The following is a 27,685-nucleotide window of genomic DNA, read 5'->3' as shown; positions in this document are numbered from 1 at the left end:
CGTCACTAGGGGCCATTTGGCTATTGTTTGACTCTTTCATGGACTTACTGGTAGAATGATAGGAGTGATAAGAAGCCAAGGAAGAACTGTCCCTCCACATGAAGCCAAGGAAGAACTGTCCCTCCACATCAAGCCAAGTTAATTAAGCCTTGGAATTCACCAGAATCCAAGCTACTGAAAAACTCCAAAATATTCTAGGCCAAAATCAGTTAAGCTTCACCTTGAGGTAGACAGATAGTCCTGCTGCTTCATCTCTGCCCCAGGTCTGTTGCCTTATCATTGAAGGAGCTCAGTCATCCTCAGTCTGTACACAGACTGTAGCCAAATATTCTGCTATTGTAAAGGCACTTCAAAAGATGCCAGGGGAGAGAGAAGGGCCCCAAAGAGGTCCTTGAAGTAACACAGGCAGGAAGAAACTTGAAGCCAGGCCCTGTGGGTAGATCTCATCTGCTTAGGACTCAGCAGGACACACGTGCTTAAAGAATTTAGAAATGCATGCAAATTGACTAATCTGCCCTGGCTGTGGGTCCATTCAGCTGGGAGACAGCATGGTGTCTTTTGCACATAGAACACCCCCACTGGGCTGCGGGTAGCATTCAGACCCTGTGAACATCTGGCCGTGTAACCAGCCAGCCATACCTGATCAGCTTTGTGAAGTGGTCCCAGATCCTGTGGACTGGATGTCTATCTATATCTGCAGAAAGACCAATTGCACAGACAATGCTATGTCTGTGCTGAACCTGTACTCGTTTTCTTTTTTCTTGTTAATTGTTCTCTCTACAATGTCACATTAAAAACCACTCATAGCTTTTACATTGTCTTGGTTAACATAAGCCATCTTGTGATGATTTAAAGTATATGGGAAGATATTTGCGCACGTAACACCATGCTCTATAAGGAGTATGAACATCCATGGATTTGGGATCTGTGGGTATCTGGAAACAATCTGTTGATACAAAGGAGAGTTGTGCCTGCTTGTCATATATGCATATATCAAGAGAGCAGCCAATGTGGTTCCTCTCCCATTGTCTGCTCTCTGGTACTCCGGCCACTGCAAAACTGCATTCATGGCTCAGTCCTATTGACCACCCAGAGCCACGGGTCTAGCTTCCTCTACTCAGAACCTGTCTTGTGGGTATGGGAGAGTACTCTCCGATTGAGTCCCCCTCTTCTTGCTCCCTCAAAAGGAAAAAGGAAGCAGGAGGGAGTAGAGGAACAAGGATGTGTGAAAACGATGCTTCAACTCAAGAGGAAAAAAGTGACAAAGGCTAGAATCTGCTTTATTATTATTGAGACTGGACTACTGAGGGGCAAACACAAAACTCTCCCAGCACAGACTCCAAGACTCAGATAGGGAAACACAGATAGGTCAACAACCACACCCAAGCCAGTGAACATCAGTTCATACTGGTCACCAAGAGGCTGTCTGTGACAGAAAGTTTGTTTGGATGGTTTCTGTCTGATGAAGGTATCCGTCCCTGTCTCGGTGTAGCAGGGCTCCAGTGTTGGCCTCCGTTGCTCACCATTATTTCAGGGAGAAGATACCAGGCTCTACCCGTGTGTCTTTTATGTTGTGATCTAGATGAGAAAAATCCCCACTTCAACTTTTTCTCAAGTAGCAGATGGAGCGAAATTTCAAGGACTACCTAGGCAGGTAGCCATTGCAGCACTTGTAGGCCAAGAGACAAAGAAAGAGGATGAATACTAAGAGGAAAAGAGATGGAGCGCAAGTCGTTGTCACTGGACTAGAGATACACAGTCTTTAATAAGTGGAACTGGTGAATTATGTTGATGACAAACTTTGGTTTTCAGGATGCTGATGGCTCATATGACTGAGGCTTGGTGCTATGGCCTCTTCATAGATGCTGCCAACCCTTTATGTGTTACCCTACTAATTTTTATCAGCAGAGCAAGGCACTGATGGAGATAACATCACCTCCAGGAAGTATCTGTTGAGCACCTGAGTAACTGATTTGTTGTTGACCCACTCTTCAGACAGGCACTGGTACCTCCCTCTGTCTTTCATTGAGAGTTTGGTGATGAGCAGGTTTTTCTTCTCCATAATAATATACTTATCCCCCTTGGTTTCTATCACACGATTCTGGAACTTCCATATCACACGGGCCATGTTGGATTTGGGGGAGCATCTGAGATATGCTGTGCTACCAGTGAAGGAAAAATGCTGCTGGAGATTTAATATTTTTTCACCTAGAACAGCAAGATAAATGTACAGTGTTAACCCTGTTTCACTTCCTCAACTGCTTTTAAAAGCCGATGACACAAGAGGAAGATGGAACTTTAGGTCAAAAGAGAAAAATCCTATTAAGTGAAGTAAGCCAGACCCAAAGGAACATAGGCTCCATGGTTTCCCTCATTTGTAATAATTAGTACAAAATTTGGACTCTCCTAGCAGAGGATTATAGTAGCTCAAAGTCTAGATACATAAGGCCATACAGGATGAGGCTAAATGAAAGGACCTTCAGGATATGGAAACAACAGCTTTATAATGAGTGAATGTTATTCTTAATGTACAATGTTATTGCTCATCTCTTTTGTTGTCCCTTGGTTATTCTCATAACGTTACAGTATCTTACCTTATAATCTGGTATATTGTATATATGCTTATGTGTTTATTTGAAATAGGAAAGGGAAGGGGGGAAACAAAATGGGGGGTAGGGGTAGGGGAGGGAAATGGGGGCAAAAATGTAAGAAGGGGTATCAATGTATGTGAAATAATGCTTCTTCTATATGGCGAGTATAACTGTAACCCCTCTATTAATTACAATTTAAAATATATGAAAAATATATGATCAAATGCAAGATGATCCTGGTTAGCAGCCCTTGGGGACAATCAGATGGCACAAATTTCTCACTTCCGACTCCACCGACCAAGAGAAAACTTACCTACACAGGGAGATCAAGCATTGAGCAGCTGTGCATCTAGCAACAGAATCCTGAATCCAATACAAAATGCTTCTTCTAGCAGTTGCAGGGAGACCTGCATTCAATGCCAGTCATACACTTTTTAATTTTTCCTAACCTGAGGATTGCTATCTGTTCAGAAAGAAGAAGAAGCCAAGCCTGGGGCATCCTAATCTGAAGTCAAATATAGTAGACGCCAGAACACATTATGTGCTCTGTGTCTCTTGTCTGAGGTGTTTGGAACCAGAAAGATTTTGGATTTCAAGTTTTTTCAGATTTTGGAATGTTTGTAAATGTGTAATGAGACATATCTTGTGGGGGGTGGGGTAAGGAGCAGGCATCTAAACATGAAATCTATTTGTGTTTTAACTATTTTCAGCTTGTAAACACAAACTGAAGATAAATTTATAACCCATCATTAATAATCTTACATGTGGCACATTTGTGCCATACATGAAATTTTCCAGTTGTGGCATCAACTGCCACTCAAAAACATTTCTGTTTTGTGGATTTTGGATGAGAGCTGCTCAGTCTGCAGCTCTCCTTTCTTCCCAGATAGTTTTATTTAACAAGCTCCAGCAGACCAGAACAGAAAAGAAGACAATAGGAGACAGAAAATTCTTTCTGGTGAATATAACCAATGCTGGCAAAAATATTCTTTCTGTAATCAAAGGGACTCAGGAGGTCATAGGTCTGGCATATGACAGGTGACCTCTGTTCAGAGTAGAGAAAGAACACAAACACACACACACACACACACACACGCACACACATATACACACACACACACACACACCAGATGCTACAATGAGAAAAACTCACCTGGACACAAGAACACATTGCCACTCATATCCTGAATCCAGCCCCTAGAAGACAACAGACAACAGTCACTCACTGTGTATTTATGGGGGGACTTGCTTGAGGCCCACTGCCCATACCTGCTTGGGCCTTGAGTTTCATGTAGAACTTCGCAGGTACCCTCAGTTGGGTTCCAGGCACAGTAGGGGTCCCGTGCCAGCACACAGTCCTTGCAGCTTCTGTGCTTCCTGCAGAAGGCCAGGGGGATCTGGACCACTCCTGCATTGGAGCCGGCATAGATAAACTTGCTGTCCTATGTGTGGGAGGCAGAGACAGAACAGGCGTAAGGCAAATCTCATGGATGGCTGAGGATCTGAGCATTTTTAGGAGTTGAGTGTGTGCTGCGTTGAGGGGGAATGTCCTTTCTATGTCAGGGCCAGTCGGCACATAAGGCTGTTGAGGTCCAAAACGAGGATTACTTATAGCTGTGCGAAAAGAAAGGCAGTGTCTGGTGTCCAACAGGGCAAAGGCTCACCAGGCCTTTGATCTGAATCCTGCCTTCCCTCCATCCTGAGCGCCCCCTGCCAGCCAGCCTGACAGCTTGCAGCTTCTCCAATGCTAGCTTCTTTAGGAGAACTCTGATCATTTGACTTGTCCTTCCGTTGTCCTTACTGGTGGAAGGGATCCCCTAGCCTTACACCCTAGGTTGACTTATTGGCAACACTGCCTATGAGACAGCATCACAGTTGGAAGCCAAACCAATGGTTTTTTACTCAGCCACCTTTGTAAGGAAGAAATCAGCTGCCAGGCCCCAGTGCAGACCCGTTCAAAGCCAAGGCCTTCAGATTCTGGTCACATCACTGATTCCAGATTAATTGGAGTGGCTCTCCTTAATACAGGTGATCAGGACTGATGGTTATATCTAATAAACATAGTCTGACAGAAGGTACATGTATGATGACAGCAATACCATGTTTCTGCCTGTGGAGTGGGAATTGTGTTTCACCTGAACGACCTAGTAAACGGATAACTAGTTGGACACCTGTGGCTTAGACCTGTAATCTTAACTACTGAGATAAGAACTAGAACATGTGGTTGGAAGTCAGCTGGGCAGAAAAGCTTGTGAGACTCCATTTGCAATTAAATAGCCAAATACCATGCCTGGGGGCATGACTCAAGTGGCATAGCACCAGCCATGAGCATGCAACCCTAATGAAAAACATTATATGCCTCTGGTTAGGAAGGAAGCAGGGTGTTGACAGAAGAGGGAACTATAGATTGACCTATCATTTCTCTTACCAGTTGGTACATTGATGTGTCTTTGTACAACATAACATCCCACTTATACAATCTATGATCTCACAGGCTAAGGACATAAGAACATTTTTGTTCATAGTGATGGAGTGTCTAACTTTGGCTGCCACCGTATGCACAAGGACTCACTGAAGTTCTGTCTTTCCAGTTCTGCTTTGCCTCCTTTCCTAAACTTTAAATCCCATGTTCATCGTGTAGCTTTGTGTATTGTCCTAGGGACTGGATTACCTGGGCCAGGCAGACTTCAGTGGTCAAGTTCAACAATCAGACTCAGATCACAGACATGAAAAGTCATTCAGCAAGGTATCCAGCCAATCTTGTTTTCCCAACTACTTTACCTTCTTTGAAGACAGCACCAGGGTTTGGACAAGTCCAGATTTCTGGAAAAGCTGGGTCTCCTCAATCATGTACACGATGTTCTCAAGTCTAATAATTTTGTGCAGGGTGCCCTGTTCTGCAAGGTTCGAGGCCATAGGTCAGTGAGGCAGCCCCAGAGTTGGGGAGGGAGGACATACACCATGAACTCTGATCTTGGAAGCAAAGTTCCCTCTTCCATACTCCCAGCTTACTTGTCCAATGAAGAGCATTGCAACAATTGCCCTTCACAAAACCAATACATTAGAACATCACTTTACACATTTTCCTAATTTTTATGAAGCATAAGCCCCTTCCAACATCATTCACCAGTGAAGTTGACACTGAGACAGTGAAAGGCAGATTCCAGGTAAAGGGGCTCTCCAAAGACCCCACTCTGCTGGGACTATAGGCAGCTGAGAGCAGGATACACAAGTTAGTAGAGAAGCACCGCGATGGGCTTTGTGCCTTGCCACCTGCCAAGGCTGTATGCCACTGCCATTATTGCCATTATTATTAGAGTGTACAGATGAGGGAGGTATATCTCCCACAGGTGAGGACTTGGATCAGCCTGATTCTTCTCAGGTTGCAGGAAGAAGGCCTACTGCAGAGCACTTTGGAAATGCCAGGCCACTAAGTGATCACAATTGACGTTGTGATATAAACACGTATCACTCCTCTTCCAAGACAATAGGGACTTCTTCGCAGCAGCTCATCTCAGACACAGGTCAGACTTGCATGTTTAACAAGCCCCCCGGGGAACATGATGTTGCAATATCTCAGCAATCCTTTCACACTGTCACAAGCTGCAAGGGTTACATGAAGAACAACACTGCATCTATCCATAAGGGGTTTATGTGAATCTCCTTTCTCTTATGTTAAGATGAAGCATCCAGTAATTGTGAAGCCCTGGGATCTCACCTGTGGTGACAAACATGACGTCATAGAACTTGCCATCCAGGGCCTGGGTCCTGTCTACCACAATCTGCGTGTAGTTCACACCTGTTTTGATAAACTCAGTCATGTTATTTATTGGAGTTATTGAGTCATGCATCAAAGGATGGTCTCTGACAAACAGTATGGTCTCGTCTGGTAAATTCAAAGAGCTGGTGTACTTGGTTCCATGTGCTTCTCTGTTGGTGCACTGTGAAGAATGAAAGGACTGGTTAGCAAGCCACTGAATATTATCACAAAAGAATGACAGTGGAAACCTGAGGTGCCCTCTCCCCAGAAGTCGAAGAACACAATTCTAAACACATCTACAAGACAAAACTGTGCTTTTGAGACGTAGTCAGGGAAGGAAATAGCTATCAACATAAAAAATGGACAAGATTGAAAATACATCATCCGATAGCCCTTTCTTGTCAGGCACTGATGAAAACAGCATAGTTTTAAATAGTATAAAAGATATGGCAGGAAGGATTTCTTTGGTACCAGCTTCTTGATGTGCATTAAAAATATTCAATTCACACAGAAGAAAGTTGACAATATCAGTGACAATGCCAGACATTCAGAGAGACAGAGAGACAAAGAAAGAGGGAAGGAGAGACAGAGAGAGAGAGACAGAGACAGAGATAGAGACAGAGAGATAGAGGGTTGGGGGAGATACAGAGAGACAGAGACAGGGACAGAGAGACAGATATAAAGACAGAACAGAGACAGAGAGATGGAGGGTTGGGGGAGAGAGAAAGAGAGAGAGAAAGAGAGAGGGGGGGAAGAGAGAGAGCTAGTTATAGAGAAGCAAACACCTATTTGCTACTTGGGAAACAAGAAACAGGCATCCAAATCACCCCTGGAAATTTGTATTCCCTTTATCTAAAATTGACTCCATTTAATAGGAAAATGCATGACTCTTACGTACTAGTGGACAAGATAGCACAGGATAGTGGAGAAGCCTTTTCAGAAAAATTGTGCCTGCCTGCCTGCCTGCCTTCCTTCCTTCCTTGCCAGTATAGAAGCTTAAACTCAAGACCTAGGCTTAGCTTTTTTTTTCTCAAGGCAGGCACTCTACCCACTTGAGACACACGTTCAATTCTGGAATTTTGCTAATTATTTGGAAATAAGAGTCTCATAGAGTTTCCTACTGGATCTGGCTTCAAACAGGGATCCTCAGACCTCAGCTTCCTGTGTAAGTAGGACTACAGGTGTGAGCCTCTGGCACCTAGCAATTGTATGGTTCTTGATAGAAACTTGAAATAGTCATAGCTGTATTATATAGGGTTAATTTCACAGGATAGTATGGTGAGATATGTTCAACAGCACACAAAAGAGAAAAGAGAAGGTCCAAGCTGGGCTCATCAGATCTCAGGCCCAGCCAATAGCCAATGCTGCATGGGTTCTGTGTTTAATTTTACCCTCTGGCCTGGATACTTGAATGGGAAGAAGAGCCCTCTCCTGAAGCCCCCATCTCACTTACCGCCCCTGGCCGTGGAGTGGGTACTGGGCCACTGTAGGGCATCCATTTGTTATCAACCCCCATGTACTTCCCTTGGGAGAAGACTTCCTCTATTTTGGACTGTGTGTAGGCACAGACAGCTGACAACTGCACTAGCCCCAACTTGTCCCTGCAAAGAAGAGACTTCATTGAGTGTTCACAGAGCAGCAGGTCAGTGAGGGAAGGAAATATCCCACATGCCAAAAGCACTTACACCTGCAGGGTGAAGAGGGCATAGAACACAGGTTCCTTGAGGTCTGGGGTTCGCAGCACAAAAACATCTTGCAACGTGTTGAAGATCAGGCCCAGGTCTGGCTGGGAACAGATCAGCTTGGCCTTCAGGAAGGAGGTCCATCTCTTCTGTAAATCTCTCTGGCCACCAATGTCATTCTGAAACCCCAGAAACAGGACATTGCAGAGCTCACATTGATCCCAAAGCATGTAGTCCACATGTAAAATCCACTGCCTTCTTGTTCTCGCTAGTACTCAGCATGACCAACCTAGCTTTGTTTTCTCTTCTGATCCAGACTGACTTGAATCAGAATCTGGATGAAATAAAACAAAATATGAAATCCCTGTATCTGAATGGCAGCTGAGCCGACCAATGGAGCTCTGGCTCCATTCTGGGAGGGCTCTTGTCTCCTGTGATGTTACAACCATGATATATCAACAAATGTATGTGTCAAGGACAATGGAATAAGAGGTAGCCTCCAGAATTGAAGCTTACCTGTGTGAAGATGTGAATGTGAATTGAGAAATCAAGCCTCTACTTCTATTCTAACCGTGAAATGATGGCTCAAGTAGTGTGGATACAATGGGTTTCTCTTAAACATTGTTCTTTGGGCCTCTGGCTGAGAGACAACTGTAAAATGTATGTGACTTGTGATCTGCAGAGGACTCATTTGAGACTCCCAACCCACGTCCATGTTTTTCTTCCTGCAGTTTTGATTACCAGTGATTTTCCAGTCTCAGACTATAGACTTTCCTTTGAGATGGAAACCATATTCACATAACTTTTTGTAGTATATTGTTTATCATTGTTCTGATTACAATTAGTTACTATTGCTAACCTCTTATCCAGTTTAATTTATACATTAAACTTTACTATAGGTATTATAGGCCTAGAAGAACAGCATATGTGCATATTGTGCTACCCATGGATTCAGGCATCCATGGGGTTTATGTTATGAATATCCTATCCATCAGAGGAGAATCACTGAAGAAAATGGATACACAGAGTATGAGCTGGAAGCTTTATTTACCCTGGGCATAATAAAGACCCATCTGATTCTCTTCTCTACTGTTAAGAACCAAAGATACATTTTGTTCTTCTAAGAGGATTTCATCTTCTGATGTTTAGCAGAGGGAATTTCCAGAATGTCTGTGGCCATTTTTCCCATGGGCTTTCAGCTCTTCAGAAGCAGTTGTGTGCACAGGGTAAGAGGTACCAAGAGCTGTGATTATCCAGGCCCCAGTCCAGCAGAAAGAACAAGTTCAGGACAAGAAAAGGACTCAGGGGAACAACAAAAATTACTTCAGACCTGCAGCTCATGTTTGATTTGGAGTAAGTGGAAGGCAGGCTACAGTATCTGTTACAGACCCTGTCCATGCACGTCCTTGCAACCTATTACCCCAGAGCCAGGTCTCAAGGTCAGTGACAAGGCCAGACTGGCTCTCTCCTCCTGCAGGAGAGAAACACAGTGAAACCATGGAGATCATCTGTCTGGCCTCTGTGCAGAGTTCTGCTTACTCATCACCTGAACCATGTTTTACAGCATGGCCTGGACGCCGATGGTACTCAGCTCTACAAGGTGAGGGCTGAGGCTGCCATGGGGTGATGACAACCGGGGACTGGGTAGAGGTCCAGGCAGCCGGTATGGTGCCAGGCAGACACTTGGGTGTGTACAGTGTTTTCTGCATGGTTCTGCGTGCCTTTCCATGTCGGGGGGAGGGTGAAAATGTGGCTCTGACTACTGCTGGCTGTGTGTTCTGTTGATCCTGATGGTTTAAAACCCATCCCCTGTCCTGCCCGGAAATGCCAGTTTAAGTACCTTGAAGTTTTCTAACTCCAGTATTTTTCTTCTAAAAACCCACTTTTATAAACAGGCTAAGCCCTTCCTCATGTATCAAATGTCAAGACTGATCCTGACAAACATTTCAATGTAGTTCTGGCTTCTTCACCTCTAGCTGTTGGTTCATGGTTCACTCTCAGGTTGATTGGGAATTTCAGACAATCAGATTGTAATTCCTACAGGATCTGGCAGGCACAGGCAACAAAACTGGACTTCTAGCGTGGGGAGATCTGAGGAGGGTGCTTAAGAATCACAAGCTACTGGGCTACAGGCTAGGTGTCACCCTCCCCTTAGTATCCACAGATGCTGATGAAGGGTTCCTGACAACAAAAGGATTTTCCAGGCCCTTCTATGGCGGCAGCAGTAACGGGAAGAGATTGGGTATCAGGGAAACACGCTTCCAGGTTTGCTTTCACAGGACAAGAAGGCCTAGACTAGCAGCCCAGCACTCACCTTGCACACTCTTGCAACCCGGGGGATCTTCAACTTGAAAAAGAAGTCATACTCCACAGGCACTTCCGTGAAGAAGAAGTAGACCTTGTCATTATCAGTCTCGGGACCATCGGGGCCTTTTCGGATCACATCAGCAAAGACGAAGTTAGGTTCTGCAGAAAGGTGACAATTGTCATTATATACAGAGATGTATGATTGCCTGATCCTCATATTGGCAGTTAGTGTAGCCTTGGGTGCTGGGGACCTTCCTGCAAAGATATCTGGCTTGTGTGTGCCATATTCTAAACAAATGCTTGCTCGTGTTGGGAATGACGACCGTGCCAAGCCTGCCTTGCCTCATTCTTCTTAGCCTTAGAGAAGTGTTCTAGGCTGTGGCCCTGCAAGTCAATGTCCCAGGGTCATGAAAGAAACCTACTGGAACATCTCAGCTGGTAGACAGACCATATGCTGCTTCATAAAATGACTCAAACCAGTTAACCCCAGCCGCCAAAATAAGTGCTTCTCTATGAGATGAGCAGTGTTCCTGCATACTAAATTCTTCCTGGAGACCAAGAGGCTTCGAAGGGACCCAAAGTCCTATTGGCCAGTGCTCCCCACCACCACCAAAAACACAGCCAATCTCCTCCTAACACCCACTCATCAAAGTCAGACATCCACAGAGTATTATCTAGGAACATCAGGGCACCCTCTGATTCTACTTGACCAGGATATGGAAGCATGACACAAAGACTACATCCTTCATTTCACCTCGAAATGACACCACACTCCCAAAGTGAGCAATCTTAGTTTTACATTTTCCATCCAATTGTTAGGCTTACAGAATCTCTCAAGTGGGGGGGGCGGTCTTCAAACAATAATCTATGGACAAAGAGTCAACAAATCCCTCACTACACTTGGGATACCAAACGGTTCCAGATATCCCACTGCTTAGTGGCTGACTAAAGCTCAGTACCCTACAAGGATAGACCTGGTGCATGCCACCATGTTAGATTCATTGTGTCTTACCATATAGCAAGTTAGTGTCGTACTCTGTCCGCAGAGGATGTATGTGAGAATATCGAGAGATGACCTGCAGTTCTCCAAAATAGTCAGTTGATGTCCCTGCATAAATCTGTCCATCTGTAGCAGCACAGAGGCAGAAGAGAGAAGGAAAGGAATCAGATCAGATCTTTTACTGTGGCACTAAGTATGATTATTTCAGAACTGAATTAAATCCTGCCATCCCCTCCAAGAAAAGAGACATTTCTCAATTTCTGAATGCTGCTGCAGCTGCCTACATCTATGTCTTTTCTTTGGTGGGGTTAAAGTCAGTAGCCACAATGAGTGCATTTTACAAGTTAAAGGGCAATAAGAAAATATAACACAGGTGAGAACTTCCCACATCTGCTAATACAGATGTCCCTCAATTTACCATAGGTTGCATATGAGGAAACATTTCTAAGTTGAAAACATTCTCACGTGAAACGCATGTAATACATCTTCTCTTTAGTAACTTAACTTTATAAACATGCTTAGAATACATGCATCAATCTGCAAGAAGATAGAATTGCCTCGTCCTAAACCTCTTTTGCAAGAATGTACTGAGCATCTGATGTGGTTAACTGAATATTGCTTTGAAGGTGAAGACTAACGTGTGTATGTAGGATGGATATCACATAACCACAAACTGTACATGGATCTAATAAAAGTTGAGCATAAACCTTTGTGCAGACAATGTACACAGCCTGCTCACTGAAGATGTCCGAGACCACAGCAGACAGCATGGAACTCCACAGCTCTTTTTCCTTGCACAAAGGAATATACAGGGGCCGGGAGTTTGGCCTACTGGTGGAGTGCTTGCCTAGCATGCACGAAGGCCTAGGTTCGAGTCCTTGGTACCACATACATAGAAAAGGCCGTAAGTGGTGCTATGGCTCAAGTGGTAGAGCTCTAGCCTTGAGGAAGGCCCAAAGACAGTGCTCAGGCCCAGGACTAGCAAAAAAATAAAAATTAAAAACTAAAATTTTAAAAAAAGGATCATACATAAGTTGTGTACCAAAGAAAGCCAGAGTTGTGTGCTACTATGGTAGTGACTGGCTAGCACTTTCAACAATGCATTCAATACTCTTCTTAAAGAATCTGTACTGAGAAATATACCACCTTCTGCATAGACAGCTGATGTTAACAGTATGCCAGGGAAGACAAAATGGAGGAAGATATGGAAGCCAAAACTCCCATGCAGGACGAAACATGGAGCCATGACCTTCAGGGGTGAAGGAGACTGAGTAGGGGAGCTCACCCAGCATAACAGATGTAGAGCTATACGCAGGGCTGTAAGGACACTTTCCTCTGCCATCCTCATTTATTCCCAGAAACTTGAAGAATACTAAGTTCTACGATGGAATAAAGAGAAAGAGCTTCATAAAAATCAGATTTTCCATTCTTACAGTGTGTCTTTGTGCCGTCTAACTTTACAGATTCCTTGTTCCTGGAAGACGAATAAAGTGGAGGAAATGGATGCTGGACCACATTGCTGTGCTGTATGCCACTGGTGCCCCATGCATGCATCAGTGCCTCAAGCCCTGACTCAGCTACTCAAGATCACTGTCTCCTCATCTGGAAAACGGAGACCTAGATGCTGATAACTTCAGAGTTGTTAGGAGGCCAGAGAGAACCTAATACAGGACGTGCTCAGCCAGTGACCAGAGGCTGTGTGCAGAACATTACTACAAAAAACACAGGGAGAATGACATTATCCAGTCAATCAGGAGCACAAAGTGGAACTAAAAGCGAGAAGCATAATCTTTCCTTTCTTTCACTCACAAAATCATATGCCAGATGGATCCAGGTACTTAAAACTCCAAGCCAATCCAAGCCACAGTGAAAGAAAGCATAGTCCAAGAATTCAACCTTGGTCTAATCTCTTTCTACACACAAGAAACTCTAAGATGTACATAGAATAAAATGGAACTACCCAAGTACAAAATATTGGAAAAGTGAGACAAATTGAAGTGACAGGTAATTAAGAGCAGAGAATACCTAGAAATGATAGGTGATATATTCATTCCTGAAATGCTCTGATGCACAAATATTTCTGGTATCACTCCTTTGCTTTGCACCTAAGCAAAAAAACTTCTTTATTTGAGGGCTTAAGTCTTTCTATCTGAGAAACACTGTCCTATCCCATATCAACTTTAGAGTCCAATGTCAGAGGCCACCAACAACCAGGTAAACTCATACTGTGGATCACACCATAGATGTGTCTGCAAGTACCTGGTTTCCTAAGTAAATTTCTCTTTTGATTTTTCTTGTCTCAACATGTCGCACAGGCCTGATCTTCAACTCATGATCCTTCTGCCTCAGCTTCCTGAATTCTGGAATTGTAGGTATGAACAGTTTCGCTGACCTAAGTTAATTTCTAGTGAGCCCGTCCGTACTTTTTCTTGCCATTTTTCACCCCAGGTTGAATTGATATTTGTTTACTTGTTCTATTTGTCTGTTTCACAGTGCTAGCGATTAAACACAAGATGTCTTGCATACTACACAAGAATTTTTCATTTCAGTAGTTTCTACCCAGCCATGGCTTCACCTTCCACACAAAACTGTGCTTCCTTTGCCATTTTGCAGGGTTGGGGCCCAAACCCGGGGTCTCTTACATACTAAGTATCTGATCTGAAGTTAATAACTTTTGTGCGTGTGTGCCAGTCATGAATTCAGGGCCTAGGTATGTCCTTTAGCTTTTGTGCTCATGGCTAGCACTCTACCACTTAAGCCACAACTCCATTTTAGCTGCTTCTGCTTCCACTCTGCCGCCTCCTCCTCCTCTTCTTTTTCTTTTTCTCCTCCTCCTCCTCCTCCTCCTCCTCCTCCTCCTCCTCCTCCTCCTCCTGCTCCTCCTCCTCCTCGTTCTTCTTCTTCTCCTTTTTCTTCTTCTTTTTCTTCTTCTTTTGGTGGTTAATTGGCAATAAGATTATTGTGAACTTTCCTGATGAAGCTGGCTTCAACTGGCTTCAACAGTCCTCAAATCTTAGACTTCTGAGCAGCTAGGATTAAAGGGATGAGCCACCAGTGCCCAGTGCTTCACACACACACACACACACACACACACACACACACACACACACACACACACACAGACTACATACAGACATACAGACATACATGCATACATACATACATTTAACTCTTCAATAATTAAGGATCCTAGCAAACAGCTTTTCAGTTCAGTAGTTTTTCAGAAGAATCCTCAGCTGTCTGAATGTTGAAGTGAGTGGTGCAAGGCTCCCCCATAGCAAAATGTAGAAGATGTCAAGGATGTGACTGGAGGAAGGACAGTAAATGATCTGCTCAACCCATTCAGAGCATATGTTCCCAGAATGGGCACTCAAGTGTACAAGATCACATGAAAGCTGACACCAAGTGAGGACAGCTCAAACCCCACCAATGCCCTGGCCAAGGACCCGTGCACAAAGGAGCAAGTTCTTTCTTCAACTGATTAGAGCCCACCGCAACCAGGCCTTTTGGGGTCAAAGCACATGGGTGCCTGTTGGCAGTTCACTTTCTAGAATGCCCTTCTGACAATTTCAAGGACGTTCTATGCCCTGACCCAGTCTCAAGTCATACCCTTGGCTAAGGACAGGAAAGCTCAGAGGTATCACATGCCTTGCATTACTCTTCTACAACTTGGTGAGGCTTTCCAGAGAAAGGAGTCTTGAGCTGTCCCAGCCCTCAGGCTGCTGGTTTGAGACAATGCTAGTGGTTTTGTGGTGGAGTTTGCTTTATGTTTTCCCCTAGCTTACTCTGCTTTAAACCCTGTCCACACTTCTGTGAGCACCACTAATAACAAAGAGTGTGTGGACTTACTAGGTGGTCACACTTTGGCTTGAATGCATTGGTTCCACACACGTAGAGAGAGTTAGCACTGAGGGGTTGCAGCACCCGGATAAAGTTGAAGCATTCTGCCTGTGGGGAGAGAAACACTATTAATAGCCAGCTATGGAGATGAGCTCCATGTATTCACCTAAAATCCACTCTTTGTGATCCTCCCTTTCTTTCTGACTTGTTCTTCACACGATGGCCTGCCCATTCTCATTGAGCAGGGTCTGATACCATAGCCACTCTGCCTAGATTTTAAGCTGGCACAATTTCAATGCATTCTCTAATTGATGCCCAACAAAGATCTGGAAACCCAAGAAATGAACGAGTTGACCTCCAAAGTGTTCTAGAGAAACAACTGTAGAAAAAATGTATTTTATTCTCTTAATTACATACACAAATATTTCTTTGATGACCAAACCTGTCATAGTGTACCCTACACAGAAGACCCCTGCTGCTCAGGGAACCCCAAGCTTTCATTCCTGTACACAAAGCTAGAAACAGCATTGTTAGGGGCCCAGAACACTGGAGAGGAGAAATTGGGTTGAGACCAGCTCTGCTCAGCTCTTCATCATAGAGGCCCCTGTAGGAAAACCAAGATGCCATTCAGGAGCACACAAACTATTTCAGGGAGAATAGTACTTGGATCGTATTTGCTCTAGTCCAAAATTACCTCAAATTAGGAAAGACTTTTTGGCTGTGACCATTTTCAAACCGGTGGGGTGTAATTCATAATCAGCTCCACTCCACAGAATGAGGAGAAGCTGCCGATCACTCTGTCCTCCACACTCTGAGGGTGTCTTGAGTAGCTGCTTCACTTCTCTCTAAAGAGCCTGCTGTGTATAAGATTTCATCACTGCCCATTGTACTCTCCCTTCCTCAGGGAGAGCTAAGTTTAATATATGAGAAAAAGTGTTTAGCACTTTTCTAAGGAAGTTAAAGAAGCCAGGTGCTAGTGGCTCCTGCCTGTAATCTTTGCTATTCAGGTGGCTGAGCTGTGAGGGTTGAGGTCTGAAGCCAGCCAGGGCAGGAAAGTCTGTGAGACTCTTATCTAGAATTAATCACAGAAAAATCCAGACATAGAGCTGTGGCTTACTTGGTAAAGTGCTTGAGCAAAAGTTGCTCAGGGACAGTGCCTAGGCCCAGAGTCCAAGCCCCAGGACCAGAAAAACAAAAGTTGAAAAGATAACCTTTGGGGTTCCAAAAAAAATCTGCTCTGCAATTAGTCAGTACTAATTTGAAATTTGCTGTAATTAAGCTGTCATACAAGCAATGATCAGGGTTGACTGAGCACTCAATCTGGGAACATAGACGTCTGCCTGGGGGTTCCACGAATCGTTATATTGAGGTGTGGGATGGGCTTCTATTCAAAATCTCTAAATCTTGGCAATGACCCCAGATGAGGACCAGGAACCTTAAATGTTACATGATGGGCCAATGGGCATTTGAAACCATTTTCCACAGTTTGACTCTCAGATATTAGCATAAAGCTAATTTCTATAAAGTAGAGCAGAGTTCTTAAATTCCTACCAAATCTGTGTCTACTGTGAGAGCAAACCCCCTCCCTGAAGAGTCAGGAGCAGAAGGAACAAGCCCTTGGGATCATTCAACCATGCACTCTACCCAGCTGCATGCAGAACATGCGGCCTTCACAGCATTAAACAACTAAGACATTCATGTGGGGTTTTGTAATCAGCAAAAGCACTTACCTCTTTTGATGGGTCCTTTCTTAGGCACTCTGTTCGGTTGCCTTTTGAGACCCTCCAGTACACCTGTTAGAAAGAATGAGTAATAAATTAAAAATGAGATAAAAATGCCCAGCTTAAAAATCGCACAAGAGAATTCAGATTCCAGAAGTTTCTGAACTGGGGCAAAAGAAACAAGCAACTCAGATTTGGAAAGAGGGCTGGAAAGCCCACCTGAACATTCTGAGAACAGCAGCCTCTGGTTCACTGTGAAAGAATAGCTGAAACTTAAGTATTTGAAGCCTAATAACCAGACTAAACAAGGAGCTCAAAAAGTAAACCCTCGATGGGGCCGGGAGTTTGGCCTAGTGCTTGCCTAGCATGCACAAAGACCCGGGTTCAATTCCTCGGTACCACATACATAGAAAAAGCCAGAAGTGGTGCTGAGGCTCAAGTGGTAGAGCTCTAGCCTTGAGAAAGTCCAAGGTCAGTGCTCAGGCCCTGAGCTCAAGCCCAGGACTGGCAAAAAAAAAAAAAAAGTAAACCCTCGAGCAATCAATAACCTAATTAATAAATGGAGCTAAAAACAGACATTTTCAAAGTGAAAATAGCTAAAGATAAATGTCTTTAAAGTTCAAAAAAGGTAAGTCAATAAACACATGAAGAAATGTCCAACATCTCTGGCCAAAAGGGAAATGCAATTCAAAACCACACTGAGAAATGGATACAAACACATTGTACTCATAAAATGGCATGTTGAATTGAAACCCCCTTGTACTACATAAAAATTATTTTTGAAAGAAAAAAAAAAACCATCACTCTGAGATTCCATCCTCAATAAGAATGGCCATCATCAAGAACACAAACAACAATAAATGTTGGTAAGGATGTAAATGAGTGTAACCACTATGGAAGTCAGTTTGGAGATTCCTCAAAAAATAAAAATAAAAATAGAACTATGCTATGATTCAGTCATATCCTTCTGGGGAATTTTTCAAAACAAGTCAAGATGCTATAAAGTAATGAATGAAGAGAAGGGTGAATGCGGTCAAGAAAGCAATCTAGATACTACAAAAGTAAGAAATGTAAAAGAAGAGCTAGGTTGGGAGCAACGGGTGAGGATGTTGAAAAGGGTGGCTTGGATCAAGATGCATTGTATTCATAAACTGCTTCGTTAGAAGGCACCTCCTTTGTACAACTAAAAGGTAAAACGGATAAACAAATAAAAAGATACACAACTGTGTGTGTTGCATACTGCTTATCATAGCCAAAATTTAACCAAATGAATAGTTACAGCTTAACAAAATGGATATCAGGACGCTGAAATACTTTTTATTCATCTGAAGGACTAGAGGGAAGGGGACAAATAGTGAGCAAATACAGACACAGTACTCAAAAGACACATTGAAAATGGAATCAGGCATTCTTCTTCTAGGCATGTTCAGTGCCTGGCTGGGTGAGCTTCCTGTTAATGGAGGGTAGTGCTGAGGAGAGACATGGATCATCACGCTTTGCACTCATAAGTTGACATGTTGAATTGAAAACCCTTTGTTCAACTACTTCCAGATAATAGAAGTATTTTAAGAACTGCTCAGGCGAATGCAGGACTGGAATTTGTCTCAATATCATCAGTGGCAAGAAGTGTGTCAGATAGGAATGGAGTCTGGTAGGTGGATGCTACACAAGTAGAGGACTGAGCAAAGCAGTCATTGCTCATGGGCATGGTGACAATTCATCCATAAAGATAAAAAGATGAAATGGAGGGAGCCTGATGACTTTTGGTGGATACCCTAAGACTGTGTTGTAAGATGACAGGAGAGGAAAGGTGTTCTGAGGATGGGAAAGGCCTCCTGCTGCAGTAGCACTGGACAGAGTTGGGGGAACGGGGCTTAGGGCTCACCTCATTCTGTTTCTGAGAGATGTTGAGGGCATTCAGTGCAAAGACAGCCTCCCGGGCGCCCACATACAGTGTATTCTGGTCTTCACTGAGCAGCAAGAGTGAATAATTGAAGATGTCTGGTTCATGAAACTCCATCAGATCTACCTCTGTGTAAGGGAAGGGGAAGTGATCAGAGGCAGGAAGAAAAGCCAGAGTCCAGACATGTTGAGTCTGGACAGTCCATGCAGTGACCGTGATGGAAGGCTGTGTTCATATATGTTGCTTTCACAGAGGAAACTGGAAAGACTCCAGCTTGCAATGTGGCTATCACCTGTCTGTCAATAGTCAGCCTATAGCTGATCTCTGCAGTATGTGCGTGTGTGTAACATTAATTTGTGTACCTTTGTTATTTTTCTTACAAAGTTCCAAGCTCCCAATTCAGTGGCTCCTCAAGGGAATCACAGGCCAGATATCTTCGCCTGACATTTCTCTCTTCATCTATGTGTCTTTAATTACTACAGATTAGGTCTAGGGAAAAAAAAACATACGGATTCACAATTTTTCTAAAAAAAATTAAGACAAGGTCTCAATTCTGAAATAACTATATCCATACCCGTAGCTCAGAGTGATTGTACATGACTCAATCTAGCCTAAACATCTTACCTCAACTTCCTGAGAGCTTATTACAGGTGTGTACCACCATACCCAGCTTAGCAATATTTTAAAAGAAGCTGTTTACACCTAAGAAATGCCTTAAGAGGTGTTACCATGAGGGAAGGGTTTGAGGGAGGTTGAAATACATGAGTATGGAGAGAATGCACTAAATATGGTACTCATAAACTCACATGTTGAATTGCAAGCCCTCTATGCAATTACAGATAATTAAAACCAAAAAAAGAAGTTGCTTAGTGAGGTACTGGTTCACGCATGTAATCCTAGGTACTCAGGAGGATGAGATCTGAAAATGCCAGTTAAAAGCTAGCAAAAAATAGTCCCTGAGTAAGAAATCAGCAAAAATCCAGAAGTGAAGGTGTGGCTCAAGTGGTAGAATGCCACCCTCGAGTGGAAAAAGGCAAGTAAGAGTGCAAGGCCCTGAGTTTATGCTCTAGTAAAGAGTTGCTCAATCTTTCTGTCCTTGTATCAGTCAATTCTAGATTGTCTTCCACATATTTGTAACACAGTGTCTACATGGTTAGAAACAAGGCTTCAGGAACTGTCTCCAATTCCTTATAGCACATTACTTCTGCCCTATGCCATCTTCTCTGCCAGGACAGCTGTTTATGACCTGCATCGTGTTCATTTGAGGTTGGAATCCCAATCTCCAATATCTGTTTGCCAAAAATGTGACAAATTTTAATAGCTGTTATCTCACTGCAGCTCTATCACTTATCATATGATTTTTCTTATTAATCCCTAGAGAGCACAAACAATATTTGTTTGAAATCCCCAGCACCCTTCATATTTCCCAGCACATGAAAAATAAATTATGACAATTGAAAACAACACAGAATAGGAAAAAACACAAGGCTCCCTGCTCTAAGTTTTTAGTGCAGAAGAAAGTGCACTCCAGACACAAGTGCCAGCTCTCAAAAGTATCAGCCCAGACATGGCTAAGACTCTCTGCTCCCTGTGTGGAAGCAGCCAATTATTCAGCATTCAGTATGGATGTTCTCCATCCTCTGAGCCAGAGGATGGAGGGGACCAAAACAGGCCCTGGGACAGGAAACAATCACAGCTGGGACCAATGAGCAGGATATAGACATCACAGTCAATATTCAAGCTTTGTGCCTGTTGAGGAGCTGTCCTTGCCTCTCTTGTCTCTCCAGGTATTTGGAGCAGGCACTGGCCTGTGAGAGACATCATTTCAGTTCTAAGTAGGAGGCTTCCTTTTAGGGCTCCCCAAATCCCGAGCAAGCTCTATGTACTACAGTTCCAAACACCAAAGCACTCTATGGATCACATGATCACACAAAGACCATAGTGAGTACCCAGCAGGTCAAGTGCTGGGTACTCAGCCAGCCACCCCAGCATCCCAGCTAGCACCACCCATGTCTACATAGTCCTACCCCTCACCTTCAAGATTCCAGTTGATCCGTGCCATTGGTCCATATGACATCACTGTCCCAAACATCACCACCAGGGCTGTGACAAGCTCCCCACTGAGGCCGTGCATCCTCATAGGGTAGAAAGCAGGTGCTGCTTCTGATGAGATGATGCTCACAGCTGTAGGACCACAGCTTTGTTCAGAGCTACTGAGCAGCAAAGTTCCCAGGAACCCACATCTACTTCCTGGAGACCTGAGAAGTGGCCACTCTCACCTTCTGGGTGTCAAAATCCACTGGTGCTTCGTTGCAGCCTGCAGACACATCATTGGAAGAGGGGAAAAGGAAGATTACCCATCAGACTGTGCAGCCACATGCAGCTCTTGCTTCTCTGTGATCCCTCATCTCCCTCTGCCACCTCTTCTGCCCAAGTCCACCTGCTGAGGAGCAGAAGTTATTGGATAGAGCACTTGGAGGGCAGTTGCACAAAGGCACAGGACAATGCTGGAGCCACGGGATTCCAGGACCTTCTCCCACCTCCACTTTGCCAGTCTATACTGTGTCAGACATGGTAGTAGGCATAATTGAGGCTGTAGGGATGTAGGCAGACTGGAACTGTTCTTCACTGGCTTCCTTCCTACCTACCTTCAGTGGGTAATGTATAACTAGACACACAGGAAGGACACAGAGCTAGAGTTTATTTCACCAAAGATGTAGGTTTTCTATGTTCTATAATGGCCATCAAAGGAAAATGGCCAGAGAAACTAGAGAGCTGGAAAGATAAAGTGCATCTTGAAAATGAAAAATTATACAGGATGCTAAACATTCACACAGAGGTCAGAGGAAGATATTCTTAGGAGAGGATCACAAAGGCTCAATCGCTATGTGCATATGACCATATAAAATCATTTTTGTTATTTTGTCATTTTGCTTTTTTCTTTTTCTTTTTTATTTCCTTTGTCACTTTTTTTATTTCTCTACCTTTTATCTTGTATGCTAATTTATCTGTTTGGGGGAGGCTAAGGGAGAGCAGAGAAATGGTGGATAAAAGGTAAACAAACGCAGCAGTGATACTCACTAGACATTATCTTTAAAATGAACCATACAACTTAGAGGGGAGGGAAAAACTGGAAGAAAACCAGGGAAGAGATGACACTTCTCAAAAGGAAATATACTCATTCTCTGACTTCTGTAACTGTAACCCCTCCATATGCCACCTTTATGCTAATTTTTATGTGAAACTAAGGCATTATACAGTACTTAAATTCTTTGCTTTCAACTCAATAAAATATATTTATATTTCATAGAAAAAAGATGAAGTGCACATACGCAGGCATACAACCCATAAGAATAAGTACACATGCAGGTGCCCCACAGATACAAATTATAGATATGGTATATTCATATATTCACAAGATCTTGCCATACAAGAGAGACGACCTTCCACGGAGAACATACCTTATCCAGGTAGACCAGCTGACCTTCAGGCTTACCACAGTGTTCAGCTCTGATTTCCCAAAGCTACCACAGCACCGGCACTGAGCATTTGTATGCATCTCAGTGGAACTGCAGAGGGCTGGGATTGGGCAGGAAGGGTGGGAATGGCTTGGTGTGGGGACACAGGACTGACCATACCTTTCATGTCCACATTGACAAGAGGCTGTTCTATGTCCATCCTGATGCAATCACAGTGATTAGAGCCCCGAAGTTAGGAACTTCCTGAATCCCTGTTTCCTCCAGGCACTAGAATGTTCTAAGTCTGGGGCCAGCCCATCTTTTCTGTGAAGAGTGGGCTGATCATTATCTTCCACTTTCTGCTGCTGTCCCAACCCTGGCGGTTACACATGACTCTTCACAGGAGAAGAGGGCAACCTGGAGTTAGCCTGCACAGGGTCTCCCAATGACACAGCCCAAGTCCCACAAGAGGACACAACAGCCCTACACCAGACACAATACAAAACCAAGGACCAAAGCAGGAGACAGAGGAAGGTAAAACTTTTCTCTAAGACATTGTGGGTCCTGAGCCCTATTGGACAAGCTCACAAATGTGTCCACTACTTGAGACTCTCTTCTCTTGTCATGGCGAGGGAATAAAGTAGTTCCTGGGTCATAGTCACAGAATTCTTTTGAACCCCATAGCCACTTCCTCCCATACCAGGCTACTGATCAAAGTGTTTTATGCAGAACAGTGACACTATTCTCAGGCCACACACATGGATTCAGTCCTCAGCCTGCAGAACCCCCAGGAACTGCACATTGATCCTCATTATCAAGTAAGCAGCTTGAACACGGATCCTTATTCAAAACTTATGCTAGTGCTCAAGCTATCCTCGAGCTTGCTGCCTTAGGAAATCTTTCAGCCTCAGCCTCTTGAGAAACTGGGACTTCTCAGAAGTCTGCTCTAGAGCATACTTCTTGTACTTCTTCATATTCAAAGCAAAATGACCCATATCTCATTAGTAGCAACATGAAGGAATTATAAAAATGAAACAATACAATCTTCCACCTGCCTGGGACTGGTGGAGCTGTGCTGGGGCTATATATCTCCCTGGAAGGCCTAGGTCTTTTCCAACTGAGAACACCAGGGTTCCCTTTACTCTTGATGAAATTTCTCTGCAATCACTGCCATGTTAGCAGACAGATTTCCTACCCATTTCTAGTTTCCAAATACTTGAATGACTCTCTGGAACACTGTGGTGGCAAACTCAACACTGAATTTAAGGTTGGTGAAGTGTAATGAGTCATCTTATCTGATCTTGTTACCCACCCCATCCTCGCTGCAGACTATGGGGATAGTCATTCTTCTTGACTCCCACACCAGGGAGTCATAAATATGGAAGACAAATTAAGATCATAACATCACAAATTTGTGGAGCTCAGGAGTCTGTCTGACCCTGCACTGTTGCGGGTGCTAAAGAAGGTGGGAAGAAAGAAGGTCCTGGCAGAGAGCTCTATCATAAACACCTGTGTGAACCTGAGGTAACAAAGAGGGCCAAGCTGTGTTAACATCTCCATAGGAAACAGAGCCACTCCAAGCCCCCTAATACTGTAACCACAGGAACCCCAATCTCATACTCAGCAAATACTTGTCTTCCTGCATCACTTACCAGTCCTGGCAACTCTGCTTCCTCGGCGATGGTACCTGACTTGGAACTCTGTAGGATGAATTCAGAGCCTGTGGTCTGAATAAGTAGTGTGGCTTCTCCAAGCCGGAAGTGCCACCATGGATGAGGCTCCTCCTATACTCAGCTCCTATCTTCTCCTTCCAATTGGTTAAGAAAAGTGTGAAGCTGAGAAAAGGGAGCTGGTGAGTCATGGTCACTAGATACCAATGCACATTCACCTACATAGTCCTCCACCATGATCAGGGTCATCTAGCCCTTGCTGATACCTTCAGGACACCAGGAATGTATACAAAATGTCAAGAGTGGGATAGCAATGACCTATAAACAAAGCAGAGATATTTTCCCCAAAAGGTCTCAAACTAGATCTAGAACATTTCTTATACTAAGATCAGCTAGACTTCATCTACAGCTGGACGGATGGCCTGACTGCCTCCCCTCTTACTCAGGACAAGGCCTGGCACTTATTGACCTCAATGCTCACTCAGAAAGCTAGTACATTGCATGGACTATTGCCGGGGCCAGCCGGCAGCAAACCAGGGTTCGCAGATTGGGATTCCTGAAATAGGGGGCAAGGACTAGGAAAAAATAGAAGAGAGACAAACAGATGGGGTTCAGGAGGGCTACAGCCCAAATCAGGAGCCACAGCTTAAGAAGCCTGTAGCCCAAGACCGTAGCCCAGTTTATTTCCAGTTCTGACCTTAAATACACTTCTTTAAACTAGGGAACTGCCAGGGGCTATATTCGTACAAACAGTATCAAGTCTCAAATAGGTTGAATGAGAAGCTATCAAGTCCCAAACAGGTTAAATGAGAAGCTATGGACACAGCCCAAAATCATGATAAGAGCTTACTTCCTTGTGTACTCAATTGTGCGGGTCCAAGGTCACTGACCCCACAGTCAGTCCCCAACAGACTATGGCCACATATCCTGTTGAAGAGAACCCTCTTTAAATGGTGCTATTCCAGAGGCCAAAACTGACACAGCAATGATAAGAAGATAAAGCTTGAGACTGGGCATCACACTCTGTAAAGATACAAGTGTCTTAAAAGCCATATAATGAGTGATTGTTGTTCTTAATGTACTGTGTTATCTCTCATCTCTTTTGCTGTCCCTTGGTTATCTCACATTGTTACAGTATTTCACCTTGTTAACTGATACAGTGTATATATGTGTATTTGGTTGTTTGAAATAGGATAGGGAAGGGAGGGGAACAAGATGAGGGGTGAGGGTGGGGGGAGGGAAATGGGGACCATGACATGAGAAAGGGTATCAATGTTTGTGAAGTAACACACCTTCTCTCTGGTGAATATAATGTAACCCTTCTATTAATTACAATAAAATATATGGAAAAAAGAATACAAGTGTTTACAGGATTTGGAAGTCTGCACATTGTACTCACTGACCTGGTTGTGTTTGTTCGGGTAGGAAAGAAAATGTGCCTTCCTTTCCATAAGGAGCATCTCTCCATCAAAATGCTAAAGAGTGGTGTCCCTCTCACATGACTCACCTCACACACCTCCCTGCAGGGAGGACTGAAGAGCATATCATACAGGCAGTTCAAAGCATCTCGGTGCCCAGCAGGAGCCCATTTGTCACGAGGCTGCCTAGGCCTGCCGCCTGGAGTCAAGACAAATAGGCAACACTTTCCTAGGCAGAGGAAGAAGCCAGCAGAGACTCATGGCTCACCAAGAAAGGAAGAAACTGATGCTGGCTGCAGAAGGAGCCTGCTGGGCTCTACCTGGTTTACATCCTCAGCCCAAGGAAGTAAACAAGTGGACAAAACTCTACAAGGAGGGACCAAAAGCTACTTTCACTCAGTTACTAGATTTGGAATTGGAAGCCCATGTCCCAGTATTGTCTGCAGAATCAATTTTATTTTTTCAATAATATCAGCCACCCTCCTTCTCTCTTCCAATGGTCCGGCCACCAGGTGTCTCACAGAGTAGGAGCAATGGCCTTGAATCCACAGCACAATTTCCACAAAGGCACATGTCCAACCTTCCCTCAGCCTAACAAGATCTACACCCTCAAACCCCAGTGTGAGCTCGAGTCCACTTCCAAAGTCCTTTACGCTCTTGGGCCTGCACCTTGTCTACCTGCTGTCCTGAGCTGCTCCACTCTGCTAAGCTCTTCTCCACATTAAAGTAATTCATTAGACCACAACCCAGGGGTCCACACACTCAGTTCACATGTTGCCAGCTCTAGCCAAGGTCCAGCTCAGTGTCTTTCTATAATTGAGTTCGTGTCCCAACATGCCCACTTGTGAAAATGTTAAGATTTACCACCATGGGCTTGCTAAGATAAATCTCATCGACTAAGCCTTCAAATGGAGCACCTAACCCTTTTAAGAGCAAGCACTTAAGAAACACCTCTCATAGGGATGCCGGTAATTTTACCTACTTGACAGGCCTAGATTAGGAGAACTATACCTTATCAACCTGGGGAAATCTCAGATGAACTGCAAGTGTGTGCTTGTTACCACAGGTACAGATGACACGTAAGTGGGAGATCCTGGCATAGACCACCAAAAATGTGAGGTCCTGTCTGGTGAGTAAAGGAAAATGGGGTAGGTGCATGGCTCAAGTGTCAGAGTGCCTGCCTAACAAGCACAGACTTAAGAAGAGACTTTGGTACTATAAAAAAAAAACCTCTTCCAAATGATAATTTTACCTATTCTAAATGACTTTTCCTTCAAAGAAACTGATGAGCAACAGGAAGAGATTGCATTGGGGCCTAAGAAAACCCAACTTCATGTTACCGCTCCTGGCCCTGAGCACTTCCAGTCACTTCAAGGAGCTGCTGCTGATATCCCACCCGACGGCTTTTGACCACACACACACCTGTGCTTTGTGGTTACTTCATATAAAATATACTTCATATAAAATATTCAGGAATGAGGGAGAGCCAGTACTTGTTATCAATACGATTACTCATTCTTTCCCAGAGAGTATCAGGGGAGAAGGCTATCTCCAAGCCATTATGGAGGCATTTGTCTGTGGTCCCACTGACTCTGAAGATGGAAGGAGGAGTGGAGTCTAGGAGTTCAAAGCCAGAGTGGGGAACATTGTAAGATTGTCAATAGAAAAGGCCTGCTCCAATATTAGTTTGGTTTATATTTGACATCTAGATTACTTACTTGTGTAGGGTGAACTTCAAATAAAGCAAAAAATAAATACAACCATCAGAGTTCACTGAATGGAAGGGAACAAGAGCAACAAGCCAGACACTAGGACTTCTGAGCGGGAGCTCAGAACTCATGTCATGCTCAGGTTTATTCCAGTCCTGATGCGGGCCAAGCACTGGGAGCTCAGTGTGGGGAAGCAGAACTAGAGATAGACTGCCATGATTTCTAGGAGGTTTTCCCAGGTGTGCCCAGAGACACAGATAACACAACCAGAGACACGTGCATTCCCAGGATACAAAAACAGCAGGTACAGGCACCCAAGAGAAGCTGTCCCAATGTCCTGCTCATATTCCATCTTCATGAGAACCTAGAAGGCCCTACGTGACCATCAGATCTTACAGCACCTCTGCACAGGTGGTAGGTAGCCTTGTTTGGAGGAGACATCTCCAAAAGGCAAGACCGTCTGGCCCGGCTAGAGGCCCCTTACACTAGCAAGGCTGCCAATGCCCAGTTCTGTTGTCTTATGATTCTTCAGGAGCCTGTTCAGCACCACACTGCAGGATAGCAGGGGTACACCTCAGACCCTTTCTACACCTTCTGGGGAGTCCCAGATTCCTGCCTATGACTGA

The 27,685-nt window shown here is 44.1% G+C and overlaps 1 protein-coding gene across 1 annotated transcript in view; it reads right to left on the bottom strand.

Moving 5' to 3' along the window:
* Window positions 1–1,689: 1,689 nt before the first annotated feature.
* LOC150065200 (semaphorin-4D-like) overlaps window positions 1,690–27,685 on the bottom strand; it is a 48,554-nt gene continuing 22,558 nt past the window's right edge. Inside the window, exons 3-16 of the mRNA XM_090329765.1 lie at window positions 20,839–21,121; window positions 18,787–18,932; window positions 16,911–16,973; window positions 15,190–15,288; window positions 12,626–12,719; window positions 11,353–11,466; window positions 10,348–10,499; window positions 8,037–8,212; window positions 7,805–7,952; window positions 6,310–6,532; window positions 5,373–5,488; window positions 3,861–4,033; window positions 3,745–3,788; window positions 1,690–2,208 (exon numbers count right to left, since the gene is read on the bottom strand). Coding sequence (XP_090185891.1) covers window positions 1,892–2,208; window positions 3,745–3,788; window positions 3,861–4,033; window positions 5,373–5,488; window positions 6,310–6,532; window positions 7,805–7,952; window positions 8,037–8,212; window positions 10,348–10,499; window positions 11,353–11,466; window positions 12,626–12,719; window positions 15,190–15,288; window positions 16,911–16,973; window positions 18,787–18,932; window positions 20,839–20,944 — 1,971 coding nt within the window. The 5' untranslated portion in view covers window positions 20,945–21,121 and the 3' untranslated portion in view covers window positions 1,690–1,891. The remainder of the gene's footprint in view (window positions 2,209–3,744; window positions 3,789–3,860; window positions 4,034–5,372; window positions 5,489–6,309; window positions 6,533–7,804; window positions 7,953–8,036; window positions 8,213–10,347; window positions 10,500–11,352; window positions 11,467–12,625; window positions 12,720–15,189; window positions 15,289–16,910; window positions 16,974–18,786; window positions 18,933–20,838; window positions 21,122–27,685) is intronic.

This window comes from Megascapheus bottae, chromosome 3 (assembly GCF_031878675.1).
Source record: "Megascapheus bottae isolate mThoBot1 chromosome 3, mThoBot2.hap1, whole genome shotgun sequence".
Taxonomy (NCBI): Eukaryota; Metazoa; Chordata; class Mammalia; order Rodentia; family Geomyidae; genus Megascapheus; species Megascapheus bottae.
The sequence above is the reverse complement of the archived record's forward strand: the minus strand, read 5'-3'. Positions and strand labels throughout refer to the sequence as shown.